The sequence below is a fragment of the Lissotriton vulgaris genome, unplaced genomic scaffold (assembly GCF_964263255.1).
Source record: "Lissotriton vulgaris unplaced genomic scaffold, aLisVul1.2 SCAFFOLD_2005, whole genome shotgun sequence".
Lineage (NCBI taxonomy): Eukaryota > Metazoa > Chordata > Amphibia > Caudata > Salamandridae > Lissotriton > Lissotriton vulgaris.
The window spans coordinates 346,431-362,892 of record NW_028250942.1 but is presented as its reverse complement, the minus strand read 5'-3'; the positions used below and the strand labels follow the sequence as shown (position 1 = coordinate 362,892).

Sequence of the window (16,462 nt, the reverse complement as noted above, 5' to 3'; positions counted from 1 at the left end):
CCATTACCCGACTTCACGAGATTGCCCATCTGATACACCAGAATCCAGGCTCCTGGACGTGGTCCGGTTGGCTCTGGAGTGTAATCACAGCCTGGGGATGGAAGCTACTGTCATTCCTAGGAATCATATTGGCCATAGTATTCAGTTGTTGTTTATGTTTACAATGTGGGCCAGCGATTTGCGGCTTGTGCGCCACAGCTTGTGTTCCTCATTCAAGTGCACGTTCCCATTCCAGAAGAAAGAAAGAAGAACAAATGATGTTGTACGAACAGATTGATGTCTCATGAACATCGACATATCATGAAGGGTCCGTAGGGGACAAGGAGGGAATGAGGTAATTGGAATTTTTATGGTAAATTGTGCCCCCTAACGTAGACCCCAACGGCTCCATGTACGCACTTCAAGTACATGTAATTTCCCTCCATAACCGAATCTGAAGACGCAAATACATTTGCGTCCAACGTTAACATGTCCTTTATCAGATCCACCATGAATGGATCGATAATTCCGTTCCTAAGTATGCCATGCCACCGTCTTTATGTGGTGCACTTTCACGTTTTCCTGGCTCTGCCGAGCTAGGCCCTGATTTCTGTCTTCAAGCCATTTCTGTCTCTGCCTCTGAAAGCTGCAGCATGGAGACGCATCCCTGACCTCTACCTTACTTCTTGCCAACCGAGCGGTGCCCGGCTCGGTCTGGTCTGCCTGCCAAAAACAGTATTTTACCTTCAAGTTATCAGCGTAGCCAGCTCAGCCCCTCGAAAACACATTCCTGTCTAGTGATTTAGGTAAACATATCCCCGGCTGCAGAGCAAAGAGCAAGTCTTCCTGTCTCCGTGCAAGTAATTTACAGTTCCCGTTACCATGGTAGGCCCCTGTCTCCGAGCATTTGCACCTAGACACGCATACATTCAGTATAGAGTACCCTCTGCCCAAGAGACCTTTTACTCCAGATTAAACATCCTCCAAACACAGGATATCAGATATGTTTAGGGACAGGTCGATCTGACATGCCAGACTTCTGTCTCTTCTACTAGTGTTAAAAGTCAGACTCTTAGCTTCCTCCAGATGTACGTCAATCACACGTCATATTAGCTGCGCGCGCATCCAGGCCATAGGTTTCAGCTGACTCTGCAAGAATTCTCTAAGCATCCACCCACTTATGACACTTTTCTGTGACGTTTCTAGTTCACGCCTCTGTGCACACCCATGTTCACGCCTTTTTGCTACGCACATGTGTTCTTATCATATACATTTCACTTGTCACGCCTACTGTATTCAATGCTATTGTGTCATTTTCCTATATATGTCATGTACTGTGAATGAATCGTTGACATCTTTTCCTGCCATCATTGCATACCCGAACCCTTGTATTGATGGACTAGATCTCCATTGACTCGAGTCATTTAGTCATTTATGATTAAAGCCCTTATGACTCAGACACCACGGACTCTGCCTCTCATTTGATCGAGCTATTCTTTTGTAACCTGTCTGAAATTATATGGCAAAAATAGTATACGGTAAAATATTTACCACATTATGATTCATTTCAGTAATAAACATTTTTTTAAATAAAATATGCAGATGCGAAGCAGATAATGGATTATGTGGCAAATAAGACAAATCCATAAGTATGTGGAAAATGCCGCAGCCGCAAAATCGCATAAATCCAGTGGCCTTGACTATGGGCATAAGTGATTGGTCCAGAGGAAAACAAAGTCATGGTTTAAAACGTAATAGATCGATTGGGATTATCTGTACTAATGAAACTTTGTTGCTACCATAAATGAACCCTTTTGAGCAATCAGAGGATAATGACAGATTGAGAAAAAAATCAAGTTTCTAAATCCATGCCTTGCAGTTTGCATGCTGCTCCTCTATACTGGTTTTTAGCTCACTGTGCTATATGAGGCGGATTGCAATTTATGACAGTAACAAAATGATCTCTGTGTCAAAAGTAGTATTCCATTTACCAATCTACATAAAAGACGAATCTGTGATGTAAATGTGGCACAATGTTCTTTTCACCCCCTATGCTACCTTGAATCATAACTGTGACTAGACAAAACACAGCTCTCTTTAATAAGTGCATTACCCACCAGAGTTATCTTACCATTATTTTAGTTTAAAATGTAGCCCGTTTGTTTCCAATTAAGCCAGAACACTTTTACTGTCATTGTTGCCCTTGCTGCCAATTTCTTTGCAGCAGTATTTTTAGAAATTAATGTATACACTGACTGTGAGACTACTTGTCGTGACTCCCTCCCCTCTCAGCTGCCACACCCCTTCACCCCTACTTTGGGGTGCCCTGAGTAAAGTGTGTGCTTTTCCAGCAGGGACTGTCCCTGGTTTCACTTTTGAAAACGGAGATAATGATGGCGCTTAACACCGTATCCAAATGATATAATGTCAAGTTTCTTAAATGTATCTCAGATTGACACAGTTAGCTCACGCCGCAGGCTGCGCTGTTGCTAGGCGCTACAACACTGGATGCCCAGTTAATGCACAGCACGTAATCATTTAGTCTTACAGGTGACTGGTCAAACTAGGCATAAAGGAAGGAAGATTATGCCTTAAAACAAGTGAATACGACAAACCCTCCATCTGAAGTGGCGATCTGACCAGCCAGGGTATAGGGCTGCAGTGAAAAATCCACTCTGGTAAAGAGGGCTCTTATCTGTCAGCAGGATGTCCGAGAGATGCAAGTACAGTCCCAGAGGGCGAGCAAACACAGATGGCCTTGTCCTCTTCAGGCTCATTTCCTGTTGGAGGTAATGTAATTGCATGACGTCAGCCTAGTAACAGCACGCACGTACGCGCACACGGCCTACCTTGAACCGGTGGCAGTACTCGGGCAGCCGGGGCCGCTCGGTGTCTTCCTCGGCGTCTTCCTCGGCCGGCTCCTGCACCTGCTCCTCGCCGGTCGGTGATTCGAGCTCGGCCGTGTCCGGCGGCTGCGGGTCAGCAGGTGGTGAGGCCGCAGCGTCCAGCACGCTCCCCAGGACATCCACCTGAAGAACAAACACAAAGATTAATCATGGCCACCTGCTTCCTGGCACCCACCAAGGCCAGCCCCAGCAGACAGGCTGAGAACCAAAGTGGGACAATAAAGTGCCGTGCACTGAGGCGGGCTCGGAGACACGAGGACCAGGGAAAGAAAACTGTGAAGCAAAGCCTGCACGAGGCACCCGTCACTTCCGGTTATCTGAGACCAGCCCTATGCACCAGCACCCCATGACCTTTAAACCCCTCCACACACGGACCCGTGCACAGCACTGCTCCACTGCGTGTCCCACCGCTGCCTCCCTCTTTCACTCTACACAGAATGCTGCTGCCCAGCCCCTTAATACCTCTTATATATGTCACCGCCTCGTTTGCAAGGCCCACTCCAATAGTTCAAACACCATTTTTTAGGCAATGCCTTGAACCCCATTCGTTCTCCTGCTCCTCCTTGGCTCTTCTCTGCAGCTCCTCTCTCCTCTCATTCTGGCCTCTTCGGTCATCTTCACAGGATGTTCCCAGAACCCCCCGCACCCCATCTCCATCGCTTATTCTGCTCCTCTGCCTCGAAACTCCTAGCCTTTTGGAAGTTTCCACTTTGACTTTGTCAGCTCCCGCCTCTGAAGCTTCAGAACTGACCCCAAACCTCCCCCCTCATGCTTTCCTGTACGGGCCTAGCATTGCTCGCCAACACTGCTCCTCATCGACGTGAACACATAAAGACACCCACGGTTTAACAGGGCAGGTGTGCTGGGCGAGTTCACAACTACTGCTGAAGCAGAGGGTGAGATTCTCACGCAGGACTCTTCCTGGGAGAGCCCCTCTAAAACTATAATATCACGGACACTGACTATGTATAGGATATGTTTTCTGTCCGCCCTGGAAAGGTTGCGCGGCAATGCTGTGGTGTCTATTGATAATATACAGAAACCCCTCTTATGATACATTCTTGTGTCTCATATGTACTCTGCATATTTCACTACTGTGTTGTGTTTATGTAACATAAAAATTGAGAAGCTATGACATTCGGTAACCTATTTTTTTAATTTCAGGAAACGTTCAAAAAATTAATAACAACAAAAAAATATATACACATTTTTCTCTATCAGGTCTCTCTGTGTGGAAGCTCGTCAGGTTCACAATTGCCAAATTTCAAACAATGCTTGAAAACGAGAATTTATTTATTTAAACAACAATGCATTGACGTAAAAACATGTTGTTCCACAAAATAAAACAATTCTAAATATCTCAATCAATCACCTAGCAAGGTGGTTCAGCTCTTCAACCACTATCCTTACCCATGAACCAGTGTAGGGCTGAAAAGGCAGCACTAGAGGATTACCTTCTTTCCCATTTCTCCCGCAAGAACAATACCATTCACCCAGTTTAGAGTTACTGCATCAATTCCCTAGATGGATAGGAGTGGACCTCAATGACCAGAAACAAGCGTTTACACGTAGCACCACTGTTTTAGACTGTGCTCCTCCATTGCATAACGCCTGTCAAATCCGGAGGGCCATTTTACTCCTGGCATTACATTAGATTTTTTTTTAGCTATACCTGATCAGCTCAATTGATCATTATTTTTACCAGGTTCAAGTAAGCCTTCACCCTGTTTAGTTACATTAGAGATTGTCCCATACATCTTAGTTTACCCTCCTAATCATAATACAGATCTTTCAAATCTAATGCTCATCATTAATTCTCCAGCATTAACGCTCTTCTTCCTGGCCATTAGTCTTTCGGATATATTGAAGTTATATTAGCTGGTCATGCACTATTATTAATAATGTAGTTTATGCATTACAGAGTTTGATGATCCTGGTTACCCTGTATTACTTTCCACTTTCTCTGAAATGACTAATGTGGACGACTAGCAGAGTCTATGTCTCACACAGGATATGTAGGAGCTGTAAAAAAACGTTACTGCAGCCCTTTACCAGTAAAAGCATGAATATTTCATGCAGCAAAAAGCCATTGCCATCCCTGACTTAACAGCCATCATCAAACAAGCGTCAGCATAAGCCCAACATGGGAGTCTTATGACTGATCACCTAGCAAGGCGCCAATTGAGGTTCAAGTATGAACAGACACCAAAGTGCTCATTATAAGGGACCTCGTTTTAGGAAGCATACTTGAAATAGCAAAATAGTGATCAGCATTGGAACTTGTACGGTACTAAGCAGCACACACTGAAAAAAGTATTAAATCCAGTTGCACAACGATTAAGGCCTGAGGATACATGGAGATAATCGGACAATCTGTATATTCAGCGTTTAGATTCCTTTGTCTTAAAATACCACGCATGGAAAAACAAATTACTGCTATTTTTTGTAAAATCAAATTTCTTTCCTGGTGTAAATCAATCAATCAATCAGTGACACTTATATAGCGCGCTACATACCCGAAGGGTCTCAAGGCGCTGGGGGGGGGGTGCCGCTACTGCTCGAACAGCCAGGTCTTCAGCTTCTTCCTGAAGGAGAGGTGGTCTTGGGTCAGGCGCAGGTCGGTCGGGAGGGAGTTCCAGGTCCTGGCGGCCAGGTAGGAGAAGGACCTTCCTCCCGTAGTCGCTCTTCGGATGCGGGGGACGGCGGCGAGGGCGTGGTTGGCTGATTGGAGGTGGCGTTTGGGAGCGTAGAAGTTGATTCGGCTGTTGAGGTAGCTCGGGCCTTGGTCGTGTAGGGCTTTGTGTGCGTGGGTGAGGAGGCGGAAGGTGATTCTTTTGTTGACGGGGAGCCAGTGAAGGTCTCTCAGATGTCCGGTGATGTGGCTGGTTCGTGGGATGTCGAGGATGAGTCTGGCTGAGGCGTTCTGGATCCGCTGGAGTCTCTTCTGGAGCTTGGCGGTGGTACCGGCGTAGAGGGCGTTGCCGTAGTCCAGTCGGCTGGTGACGAGGGCCTGGGTGACGGTCTTCCTGGTCTCGGTGGGGATCCACCAGAAGATCTTCCGTAGCATGCGTAGGATGTTGAAGCACGCCGAGGAGACGTTGTTGACTTGCCTGGTCATGGAGAGGGAGGAGTCCAGGATGAAGCCCAGGTTGCGTGCATGGTCTGTCGGTTTGGGTGCGGTGCCCAGGGCGGGAGGCCACCAGGAGTCGTCCCAGGCGGAGGGTGAAGAGCCCAGGATGAGGACCTCCGTCTTGTCAGAGTTCAGTTTCAGGCGGCTGGTCGTCATCCACTCGGCTACCTCTTTCATCCCTTCGTGCAGGTTGGCTCTGGCGGAGGCGGGGTCGTTGGTCAGGGAGAGGATCAGCTGGGTGTCGTTGGCGTAGGAGATTATGCTGAGGTTGTGTTTGCGTACGATGGCCGCGAGGGGGCTCATGTAGACGTTGAAGAGGGTGGGGCTCAGAGATGACCCTTGAGGGACGCCGCAGATGACTTCGGAGGCCTCTGACTTGTACGGTGGTAGGCGGACTCTCTGTGTTCTTCCGTCGAGGAAGGAGATGATCCATTCCAGCGCCTTGTCCTGGATTCCGACGTTGCTGAGGCGCTGTACTAGGGTGCGGTGGCAGACAGTGTCGAATGCCGCGGAGAGGTCTAGGAGGATGAGGGCCGCTGTTTCTCCATTGTCCATCAGGGCTCGGATGTCATCGGTGGCGGCGATGAGGGCGGTCTCGGTGCTGTGATTGGCTCGGAAGCCGGACTGTGAGGGGTCGAGGGATCCGTTCGTCTCGAGGAAGGCGGCCATCTGCTTGTTGACGGTCTTCTCGATGACTTTGGCTGGAAACGGGAGGAGCGAGATGGGGCGGTAGTTCTTGAGTTCGGTGGGGTCCGCTGTTGGTTTCTTGAGTAGAGCGCTGAGTTCGGCGTGTTTCCAGCTCTCAGGGAAGGTGGCGGTGTCGAAGGAGGTGTTGATGATGTCCCGCAGGTGGGGTGCGATGACAGCGTCGGCCTTGTTGAAGACGTGGTGAGGGCAGGGGTCGGTCGGTGATCCGGAGTGGATGGAGTTCATTGTGCGGATGGTGTCTTCGGTGCTGATCGGGGTCCAGGCGTGGAGGGTGGTGGTGGGGGGTGGTTGTTCGGTCATGGTGTGCGTTGGTTGGTTGTTGAAGCTGTTGTGTATGTCCGCGATCTTGTTGTGGAAGTATGAAGCGAGGGAGTTGCAGAGGTCTTGCGATGGGGTGATGTCGTTGTTTCCTGCGCTGGAGTTGGAAAGCTCTTTCACGATGTTGAAGAGCTCCTTGCAGTGGTGTGCGTTGTTGTCCAACCGGTCCTTGAATGCTGTTTTCTTGGCGGCGCGGATCAGCTGGTGGTGCTTCTTTTTACTTTTGTTTACGTCTCTAACTTCCAACACCTTAAGATGGAGAAGTTCTGATCGTGACCGATCTGGGAGGGGAAGGATCCAGTTGCATTTCAGTGCCTTCATCATTGTAAAAGATATCACGTCCCATTGGTACATTTCAGCATGTATGAACAGCTGTGTGTAAATAAATACCTTACAGCACACACAAACTCTAAGACAAGTAAGAGTTTCAATTTAGGGGAAAACAAATAGGGCAAAACATGGTTTCAGCAGTAAAGGGAGGCAAGGATCCAAAACGAGAGGTGGCAATTTTCCACAATCTTAGGACTAGGGTACAGAAATCACCTCCCATTGCTTGATTTGATGAGAACTATAGAAATTCCATGTTTCCCTCTACTAAAATATTTCTGGTAAATCCTATGCCATCATTTAGAACGCATCACTTTGATGACTGTGCTATGCTGCTTGCTTGGCATCGGCTTCCCAGTACTGTCATCTGCCACCCACGCCCAGTTATGGCAACCATCCTAGACAAGGAAAATCCAACTTAAAAGAGGATGCAGGGGAAAGTTGTTCCAAGAAGCAACTATAATGCTCAGGACACATCAGAATTGTCCCGGTCGGGGTCTTCGTGGGTGGATAGTAGCAAGGACTGTGTATGATCTTTCTGCCTACGTCTACATCATCCTGCAATTCACAGCACCCATGTCAGGCATGTCAAACAAAACAATTTGTCCTAAGACTAGCGCCATCGAGATGCAACTTTATAGATGGATAGTCACTATAGACGAGAATGCACACTTAAAGCAGTGGCGGTATTATGTGCAATTTATCAACATTTAGATAGCGACAAACTATTTTCAATCAAGGGAGAGGAGTTGGCCTAACGGCTAGGGGGGGGTCGACCTCGAATCTGGGGAACTGGGTTCGAGTCTCGGCAACAACGCTGAACATCCTGTGATTCTGGGCTAATCACTTAATATCCCCGTGCCGAACAAAACAAGCATTGAAAATGCAATCGGTCTCACCTTAGATTAAGTTAAAGCCATTTGCTTTGCTACTGGTATTGTATAGCAAAGCAAATGGCTTCGTAGGATCATCTTGTGAGCTGCCAGGCTCTTGATAAGTAGAAAAAAAGGATGCTTTTCAAGCTACTGATGTGGCGTACCTTTTGTTTAATCCAGGTACTGCAGTGCATTTAATAAACCAAGATTTTAATTTAGTAAAATATTTTATTAATCCACGGCTCTCTGCTCCTGATAAAGTGTCACTAAAGGTGTCATATGTGATGCATGCATGCCAATGCACCCGATTCGGGCGGGAGACTCTCGATTTGTGATGCAACAATTAGCTTTACTTTTGCTGTCTCCTGCCTGAAATTGCTTCTCCTTCCAATTTGCTCCCTAAAATGATGGCATGTTGCTCAAAGGTGCGTGCTGAAAACTGGACAGGACAGCTGTGCAATGTACACCTTTAACGTGTATTCAATAATATGTGTCACCAGCCTCATCAAATTAAATGCATCCGCACGTTGATGCGGTCACGTTACTGTTTTAACAAGGCATTACAAACTCTAATAGCAATGATACTACCTAGAAAAAAGCCTTTAAACAGTATGTAAACTATGCAGTAGCGAGTCATAGACTTTCAGGCTTTTTAGTCGCTATTGTAGGAATTATATAAAATTCAACAACTGTTAAAACACCAAATTGTAGCAGTAATTATATGCTTAAGTAGGCTGACCTGCATTGGGAGGGGATTTACCAATTAAAGAGAGTGGCAGCAAAAATAAATAAATAAATAAATAAATAAATAAATAAATAAATAGGAAACCAACACCGCAAATCTTCTTTTTAAATTCCCCTGAACGTCTCATCACGTTGAGGAAGGACAAAGTACTCAGGCGAGGGGGAGACGGAGACAGGGAACTCTGCCGCAGCCGGAAACAAAACAGGCCCTAAATCACGGCATAAAACATGGTGGTTCTTCACCTGGTGACGCAGCTGTGTCTGTTCTTTGAGCCTGGGGGCTAGCACACCCTCCCAAAATTTATCTGCAGCCTTATGCCATTAGAAATTGACTCTATTTGTCACTCAGCGGCCTCACAGCATAATGGAGGCAGCAGTGTCCACTGGGCGGGGTCTCAAGAAGAGCCAAAGGAGACCATTCTGCTCCTGTCGGAGACAGTTGTGCACCAGAAGGAGTAGTTTCTGTCCTGTAACTCCAGTTCTGTAGTAGGGGTATCTCTGTTATAGTCATAATCTAGTGAATAGTCCCGCCCATGTGCGTGGACCCCGGCAATCAAAAATAATCTCTTAAGTTGTCAAAATAATGCAGAAACTGCAAAGACACTTAAGAGAGAATTTAAAGACAAATAATGCAGCCTATATCCACAAGCTACACTGTCCAGTACTTCAACTAGAAATTCCACCAAAAAAACACCACACACAACACAGCCTGCAGTTTCTACCATAGAGAAACTTGCCTCCCCCATTCAAAGACTCTGGAATGATAGAGAGGAAGGTAGGGACAGACAAGCCCCATAGGCTGCCATTATGTGGCTTAAATAGGATACTGTGCCTTTAAGAGAACTTTCCAGAACTTCTCCCAGTATCCCAGAATGCATAGCAGGTCCCTCCACTTTCAGTTCTTTTTGTAGGCGAAGCACGCCAGACCTGTCGCATTCTTTACATGATGAAAAATCTCCACCGGGGAGGAGGGGGGGCGCTTATGACTATAACAGAGATGCCCCTACTACAGAACTGGAGTTACAGGACAGAAACGACTCCTTCTGTAGTAGGGGATCTCTGTGTATAGTCATAATCTAGTGAATAGAATGGCAAGCCCATCCCCACACCAAAGCGGCGGTGGAGAATAAAACATAACGCCACTACTGTGCGAACAAATTCCGCAGCGAAGCCTGCCCAACCTGAGCGTCTGCCCTGGCATCAGTGTCCAGGCAGTAATGCTTAGCAAAGGTGTGAACCGACTTCCAAGTGGCTGCCTTGCATATTTCAGCAATCGGCACGTTACGGAGCCGAGCCGTCGTGGCAGCTTTGCCCCTGGTGGAATGAGCCTTAGGCTTACCTCCTAAGGTCTTATTAGCCTTTTGGTAACATAATTGTATGCAGGACACAATCCACCTAGAGATGGACTGCTTTGAGGTCGCAAGACTCGTCCTGACCGACCCATAATTGATGAACAACTGGTCAGACCTACGAATATCCTTGGTTTTATCCAGATAAAATTTCAACACCCTCCTAACATCCAGGGAATGGAGAGACCTCTCCGCTGGGGATGAAGGGTTCTGAAAAAACGTAGGTAAAGTTATAGTCTGGTTGACATGAAAATCAGAAATAACCTTTGGAAGAAATTTAGGGTGAGTACGCATAACAACCTTAGCAGCATGAAATACAGTATAAGGTTCATTACAACACAACACCTGAATTTCACTCACCCTGCGGGCCGATGTAATGGCCACGAGGAACGCCGCCTTCCAGGACAGGTGCTGCAACGAAGCCTTATGAATAGGTTCAAAAGGCTCCTTCATCAATCTGGACAGCACCACATTCAATTCCCATGAAGGCGAGGGAAGCCTGACAGGAGGGAATACTTTCTTCAAACCTTCCAGAAAGTCTTTGATCACAGGGATCTGGAAAAAGGAAGTCTGTGAAGGGCATTTCCTGTAGGCAGTCAATGCAGCAAGATGAACCTTAATGGAATGGACATTAAGGCCAGACTGCGCCAAATGTAAAAGGTAAGGAAGGATGACATCTTCCTTGCAGGTTGTAGGATCATGGTTCTTAGACTGGCACCAGATACAAAACCTCTTCCACTTGTAAGCATATGAAGTCCGAGTGGAAGGTCTCTTAGACTCCTTCAGTATGTTCATGCAATCATCGGGCAGATTCAGATGGCCATATTGCACTATCTCAGGAGCCATGCCGCCAAACTCAAAGACGAGAGGTTGGGGTGTAACATCCGTCCCCCGAAGGTCCGGCCTGCACGGCAACCGAATGTGAGGAAGGAGAGACCGGTGAAGCAGGTCCGTGAACCACCACTGCCTGGGCCACTCCGGGGCGATGAGTATCATCCGAGCTCTGGACCGGGCCAGCTTGATGAGCACCGCCGGAATCAGGGGAATGGGAGGAAAGGCGTACAGAAAGTTGTTCGTCCAGTTGATCCACAACGCATTCCCCAGAGTCCCTTGTTGGAAGTATCTGGAGGCGAAGTCTCTGCACTTGCTGTTTTCGGCGGTGGCGAACAAATCTACGTCTGGAGTTCCCCACCTTGCGAAGACTTCTCCTAGTACTTCGTCGTTTATGACCCATTCGTGGTTTTCCTGCAGCTGTCTGCTCAGTGCGTCTGCCTGAACATTCTGCACACCTGGTAGATGGGTGGCCGTTATCGTCAGTCCTCTGGCCAGGAGCCAGTGCCAGATCGTCTGCGCCTCCTGCGACAGGGTGCGCGATCTCGAGCCCCCCTGCTTGTTGAGGTAATACATCGTGGTGGTATTGTCCGTCTGTACAAGCAGAGAGTTGGTCTGGAAGGACGGAAGAAAGGCCTTCAGCGCCAAGTGAACAGCCCTGAGTTCCAGGAAATTGATGTGATACGTGGCCTCCATCGGTGACCACGTGCCCTGAATCTGTAGAGTCCCGGAGTGCGCTCCCCATCCCAGAAGAGACGCATCCGTCATGACAGTCTGCGTGGGAATGTCCTTGTGAAAGGGAACCCCTCTGAGGAGATTCTCCGCCGAACACCACCACTTCAGAGACTGAAGAGCATGCAGCGACAGTCGAATCTTGTCGTCCCAAGATCCTTTCCTCTGATCCCACTGGTCCTCCAAGCACTCCTGCAACGGTCTCATGTGCAGCCGTGCGTGTGGCGTCAGGAAGATACAAGAGGCCATCGATCCCAGTAGAGAAGACACCATCCTCACTGTTGTAGATGGAGTCGTCATAAGAGCCTGAGCCTTCCGAAGGAGTGATAATCGTCGCTCTTCCGAAGGAGACACGCTTGCTGACAGCGTATTGATGGAGGCTCCCAAGTACTGTATGCATTGGACCGGAGTCGGGACAGACTTGGCCATGTTGATGTGCAGCCCCAGCTTGTTCAGGAGAACGCACGTCTTCTGGAAGTGTGCTCGCGCTTCCGAGAAGGAGGATGCCTTGATCAACCAATCGTCCAAGTAAGGGTAGACGAACACCTTGTTCTTCCTCAGGTGTGCTGCTACCACCGCCATGCACTTCGAGAACGTTCTCGGCGCAGACTTCAGTCCGAATGGGAGTACTGTGTATTGATAATGATTGGTGCCGACTTGGAACCGCAGGAACTTCCTGTGTTTGTGTGCAATGGGCACATGGAAGTAAGCATCCTGTAGGTCTATAGCGCAAAGCCAGTCTCCCTGTTGCAACTGAGGATAAATCTGATGCAACGACAGCATGCAGAACTTTTCTCTGCGAATCCATTTGTTTGCCTGTCGCAAATCCAGAATGGGCCTGAACTCGTTCTTGTCCTTCTTGCGAACCAGAAAGAACCGGGAGTACAGACCTCTTCCTCTCTGAGACAGAGGTACATCTTCTATCGCCCTTTTCCTTAACAGGACATCCGCTTCCGCCTGAAGCTCGCGCAGCTGGAACTGCGAGCCGACCGGGGGAATAGCCGGAGGAGGGCTGGTGAACCGAAGACTGTATCCATTGCAAACAATATTCAGCACCCACTTGTCCTGAGTAATTTTTCTCCACTCTGCCAGAAAAAGTTGTATGCTTCCCCCTACCGGAGTGGGTAACGGATCCGGGGGAAGTAAGTTCCTAGGGCCTAGACCCCGCCTGGCCCTTGGGCGCCGGAGCCGACTGCTAGCCTCCCCTGCCCTTCTGCCGCTTCTGGAACGGCTTACGGAACGGCTGCTGCTGTTGCGAGTGCCCCGAAGCCTGTCCTCGTCCTCGGCCTTGTCCGCCGAACAGCCGTTGGAAGGGACGGTACTGCTTCTTGGTCTCTTTGGGCTTCTCCAGGCCCACAGCCGTCAGCGTTTCGGCCTCCGCCTTCATGCGGGCCATTTCATCATCCGCATGTTTCCCGAAGAGGGTCTCACCGGAGAACGGCAGATTGGCCACCCTCTGCTGCGCGTCCGGTTTCAGGGACGTAAGCCGGAGCCATGCGTGGCGCCGCTGGTTGATCCCGTGGCAAAATCCGTGAGCCGCCAACAGGGAAGAGTCCGCAGCTGCGCTGATTATCTGGTTGGCCACCAGCATCCCCTCGCTCAGGACTTCCATGAAGTCTTCACGCTGCTCCCGGGGCAAATGCTCCGCAAAGCGCTCAAGGGAGTCCCAGAGGGCGCGGTCGTAGCGTCCCAACAAAGCCGTGGCACTCGCCGCTTTCATGGAGGTAGCGGAAGTTCCACAGACTTTTCTCCCCGCCGAGTCCATCCACCGTGATTCCTTGTCCGGGGGGACCGTGGAGGTCGGGGTGGTGGCATGCTGCTTGCGGGCCGCCGTGACGATGACTGAGTCAGGCGGAGGCTCAGCTCTCAAAAAGGCCGGATCCGAGTCGGGAGCCCGGTACTTCTTTAGTAATCTTGACGGAGCCGCCCTCGTCACCGCCGGGGTGAGAAACAGAGCCATAGCCGGTTCTTCCAGGCCCGGCACCAGGGGCAGGAGAGGACGAGACAGATGCTTCTGATGTAGAGTCTCGAAAATGACCGACGTCTTTGGCGTAGGCACTGTCAGGGATATGCCTAGCTTCGCCGCGCCCCTCAACAGGACGTCCTGAAAGGCAACCAGGTCATCTATCGGGGACACTCTGGTGTCCGGTGACCCGATAGGGTAGGTGAATAATCCCTGGGCCCAGAGGACCTCGTGTGCGAGCGAGATTCGCGCCTCCTATGGCGGTGCCTCGATCTCGTGGATGATCTGTGCCGTGATCTCTCCTTCCGCCCAGAGCGAGAGCGAGATCTGCCAGCTCGTGGGCGCTCCTTCGGTTTACGTGGAGGGGTCTTCCGCGGTTCATCACAGGGTTTCTTCGGTTCCTCCCGGGGTTTCGGTTTCGGAGTCCCCTTAGGAGGAGCAGGCAGGGACGGCAGGGAAGTGGACCTCGGCGGAGGAACCTTCGGCTGCGGTGTGGGCACATGCGGAGGAACCGGAGGTGGAGACGGATCTCCCGAAGGCAGTGGTGGTTTGGGCGGAGGGTCCTCCTTAGGCACGGGGGGAGGAGTCGGAGTCCTGGGCCGAGACGGAGTGTACACTTCCGAGTACACCGAGCCAGGTGATCCCTTAGGCGAGGGGTGCGGAGAGCCATCCCCATCAGCCGGCGACCTCTTCCTCTTGCGACCTCCACTGGAAGCAGCGTGACTCCTGGGACTAGAGTCCCTTTTCCGCCGTTTTGGAGAGGGTGACCTACTCCTCGACGCTGACCGCTGTCTGCTGGACGCAGAACGACGCTTCTCCGGCATCGAATGACGTCTCCTGGACTCCGGCGTCGAACGCCGTCTCCTCGGCGTCGACCCTCTTCTCCTCGGCGTCGAACGCCGACTCCTCGACGTCGACCTCCTCTTTCGCGACTCCTCCCGTCGTCCTCTCGACGTCGGGCGGTCCGCTCTCGACGACGAGCGCCGCCGTCGTCTTGATGTTCCCGACGTCGAGGAGCCCCTCGACGTCGATCGGCGGTGCCGCCTCGACGGCGATCGACGGTGTCGCCTCGACGACGACCGACGGTGTCGCCTCGACGGCGAGCGTCGGCGCCGCTTCGACGGTGAGCGTCGATACACGTCACTGTGCCTTCGTCGACGGTAGGAAGATCTCGACGTCGACGAAGACGATGACGTCGACGGCGGCTTCGACGTCGGCTTCTCCTTCGCCGTCGAGCCGTCACGCCGTCTCGACCCGGAGCCCCGGGGAGAAGGGGAGCACGCCGTCGTCATCCCTCTCGACGCCGTCGTCGATGCCATCGACGTCGACGGAGAATGGGACCGATTGCTGGACTTCCTGCCCCCGGGGAGCCCCCCAGGGGCCTCAGCAGAGGCAGAGGGAACCTTCCCCGGCTGCCTAGACCCACCTGCAGCCCGCAGACGCCTATCCTCCAGGCCAGCCAGCCTGATCTTCAATCTGTCCCTCAAGGTCCGAGCAGAAAGCTGCTGGCAGATTACACACTCCTCAGGGACATGATCTTCCGGAAGGCACACGATGCAGACCTCATGGGGATCACTCTTAGCCTTCTTCCTCTCACATGCTGGGCACTTCACAAAAAGGCCAGGCATCTTGGAGCCCCAAAACACCTAAAAACAGCACAAAAGGGAGAGGAGAGCACCAAGAAATAAACTTGCAACACTTTTAAAATTCAAAAGTGCAAAAACAATTCCAATAAACCCTTGAGAAAGGGAGAGCTCAATGCCAGGGTCCTGTAAGCAGGAGCCGGAAAAAAGAACTGAAAGTGGAGGGACCTGCTATGCATTCTGGGATACTGGGAGAAGTTCTGGAAAGTTCTCTTAAAGGCACAGTATCCTATTTAAGCCACATAATGGCAGCCTATGGGGCTTGTCTGTCCCTACCTTCCTCTCTATCATTCCAGAGTCTTTGAATGGGGGAGGCAAGTTTCTCTATGGTAGAAACTGCAGGCTGTGTTGTGTGTGGTGTTTTTTTGGTGGAATTTCTAGTTGAAGTACTGGACAGTGTAGCTTGTGGATATAGGCTGCATTATTTGTCTTTAAATTCTCTCTTAAGTGTCTTTGCAGTTTCTGCATTATTTTGACAACTTAAGAGATTATTTTTGATTGCCGGGGTCCACGCACATGGGCGGGACTATTCACTAGATTATGACTATACACAGAGATCCCCTACTACAGAAGGAGACCATACTAGACCAGAGGGAGACCAACAGGGAGTTGACCGCCAAGCTGGCCCGCTGTGAGTGCCATCCCTGCATCAGGGGCCAGAAAGAAACGCACAGCCACACTGCTAAGAATGGGCACGAGGAGAGCCATGGGGTTCACAAGAGGGAGCACGGAGGACAGGAGCGAGGCCACGGATATGAAGAGAGCCGTGGACATAGCCGGGATACATGGCAGCCATGAAAGAGAGCACAGCAGCCACAAAAGCGACTATAGGCACGGGAGAGAACACGAAGGCCTTGAAAGGATTCATGGGCACGAGTGAGAGTATTCACCAGAGTGGGCTAGACTAGAAAAAGAGAGAGTTTTCCCTGACAAACCCAGAAAGGACTGGGAAATATT

General features: G+C 50.3%; 1 protein-coding gene across 1 annotated transcript in view; it reads right to left on the bottom strand.

The window, feature by feature from the left end:
• Nucleotides 1-16,462, bottom strand: part of LOC147663075 (small ribosomal subunit protein mS27-like) — a 439,048-nt gene that overhangs the window by 93,843 nt on the left and 328,743 nt on the right. The window contains exon 10 of the mRNA XM_086950700.1: nucleotides 2,829-3,008. Within this exon, the coding sequence (XP_086806826.1) occupies nucleotides 2,829-3,008 (180 nt within the window). The remainder of the gene's footprint in view (nucleotides 1-2,828; nucleotides 3,009-16,462) is intronic.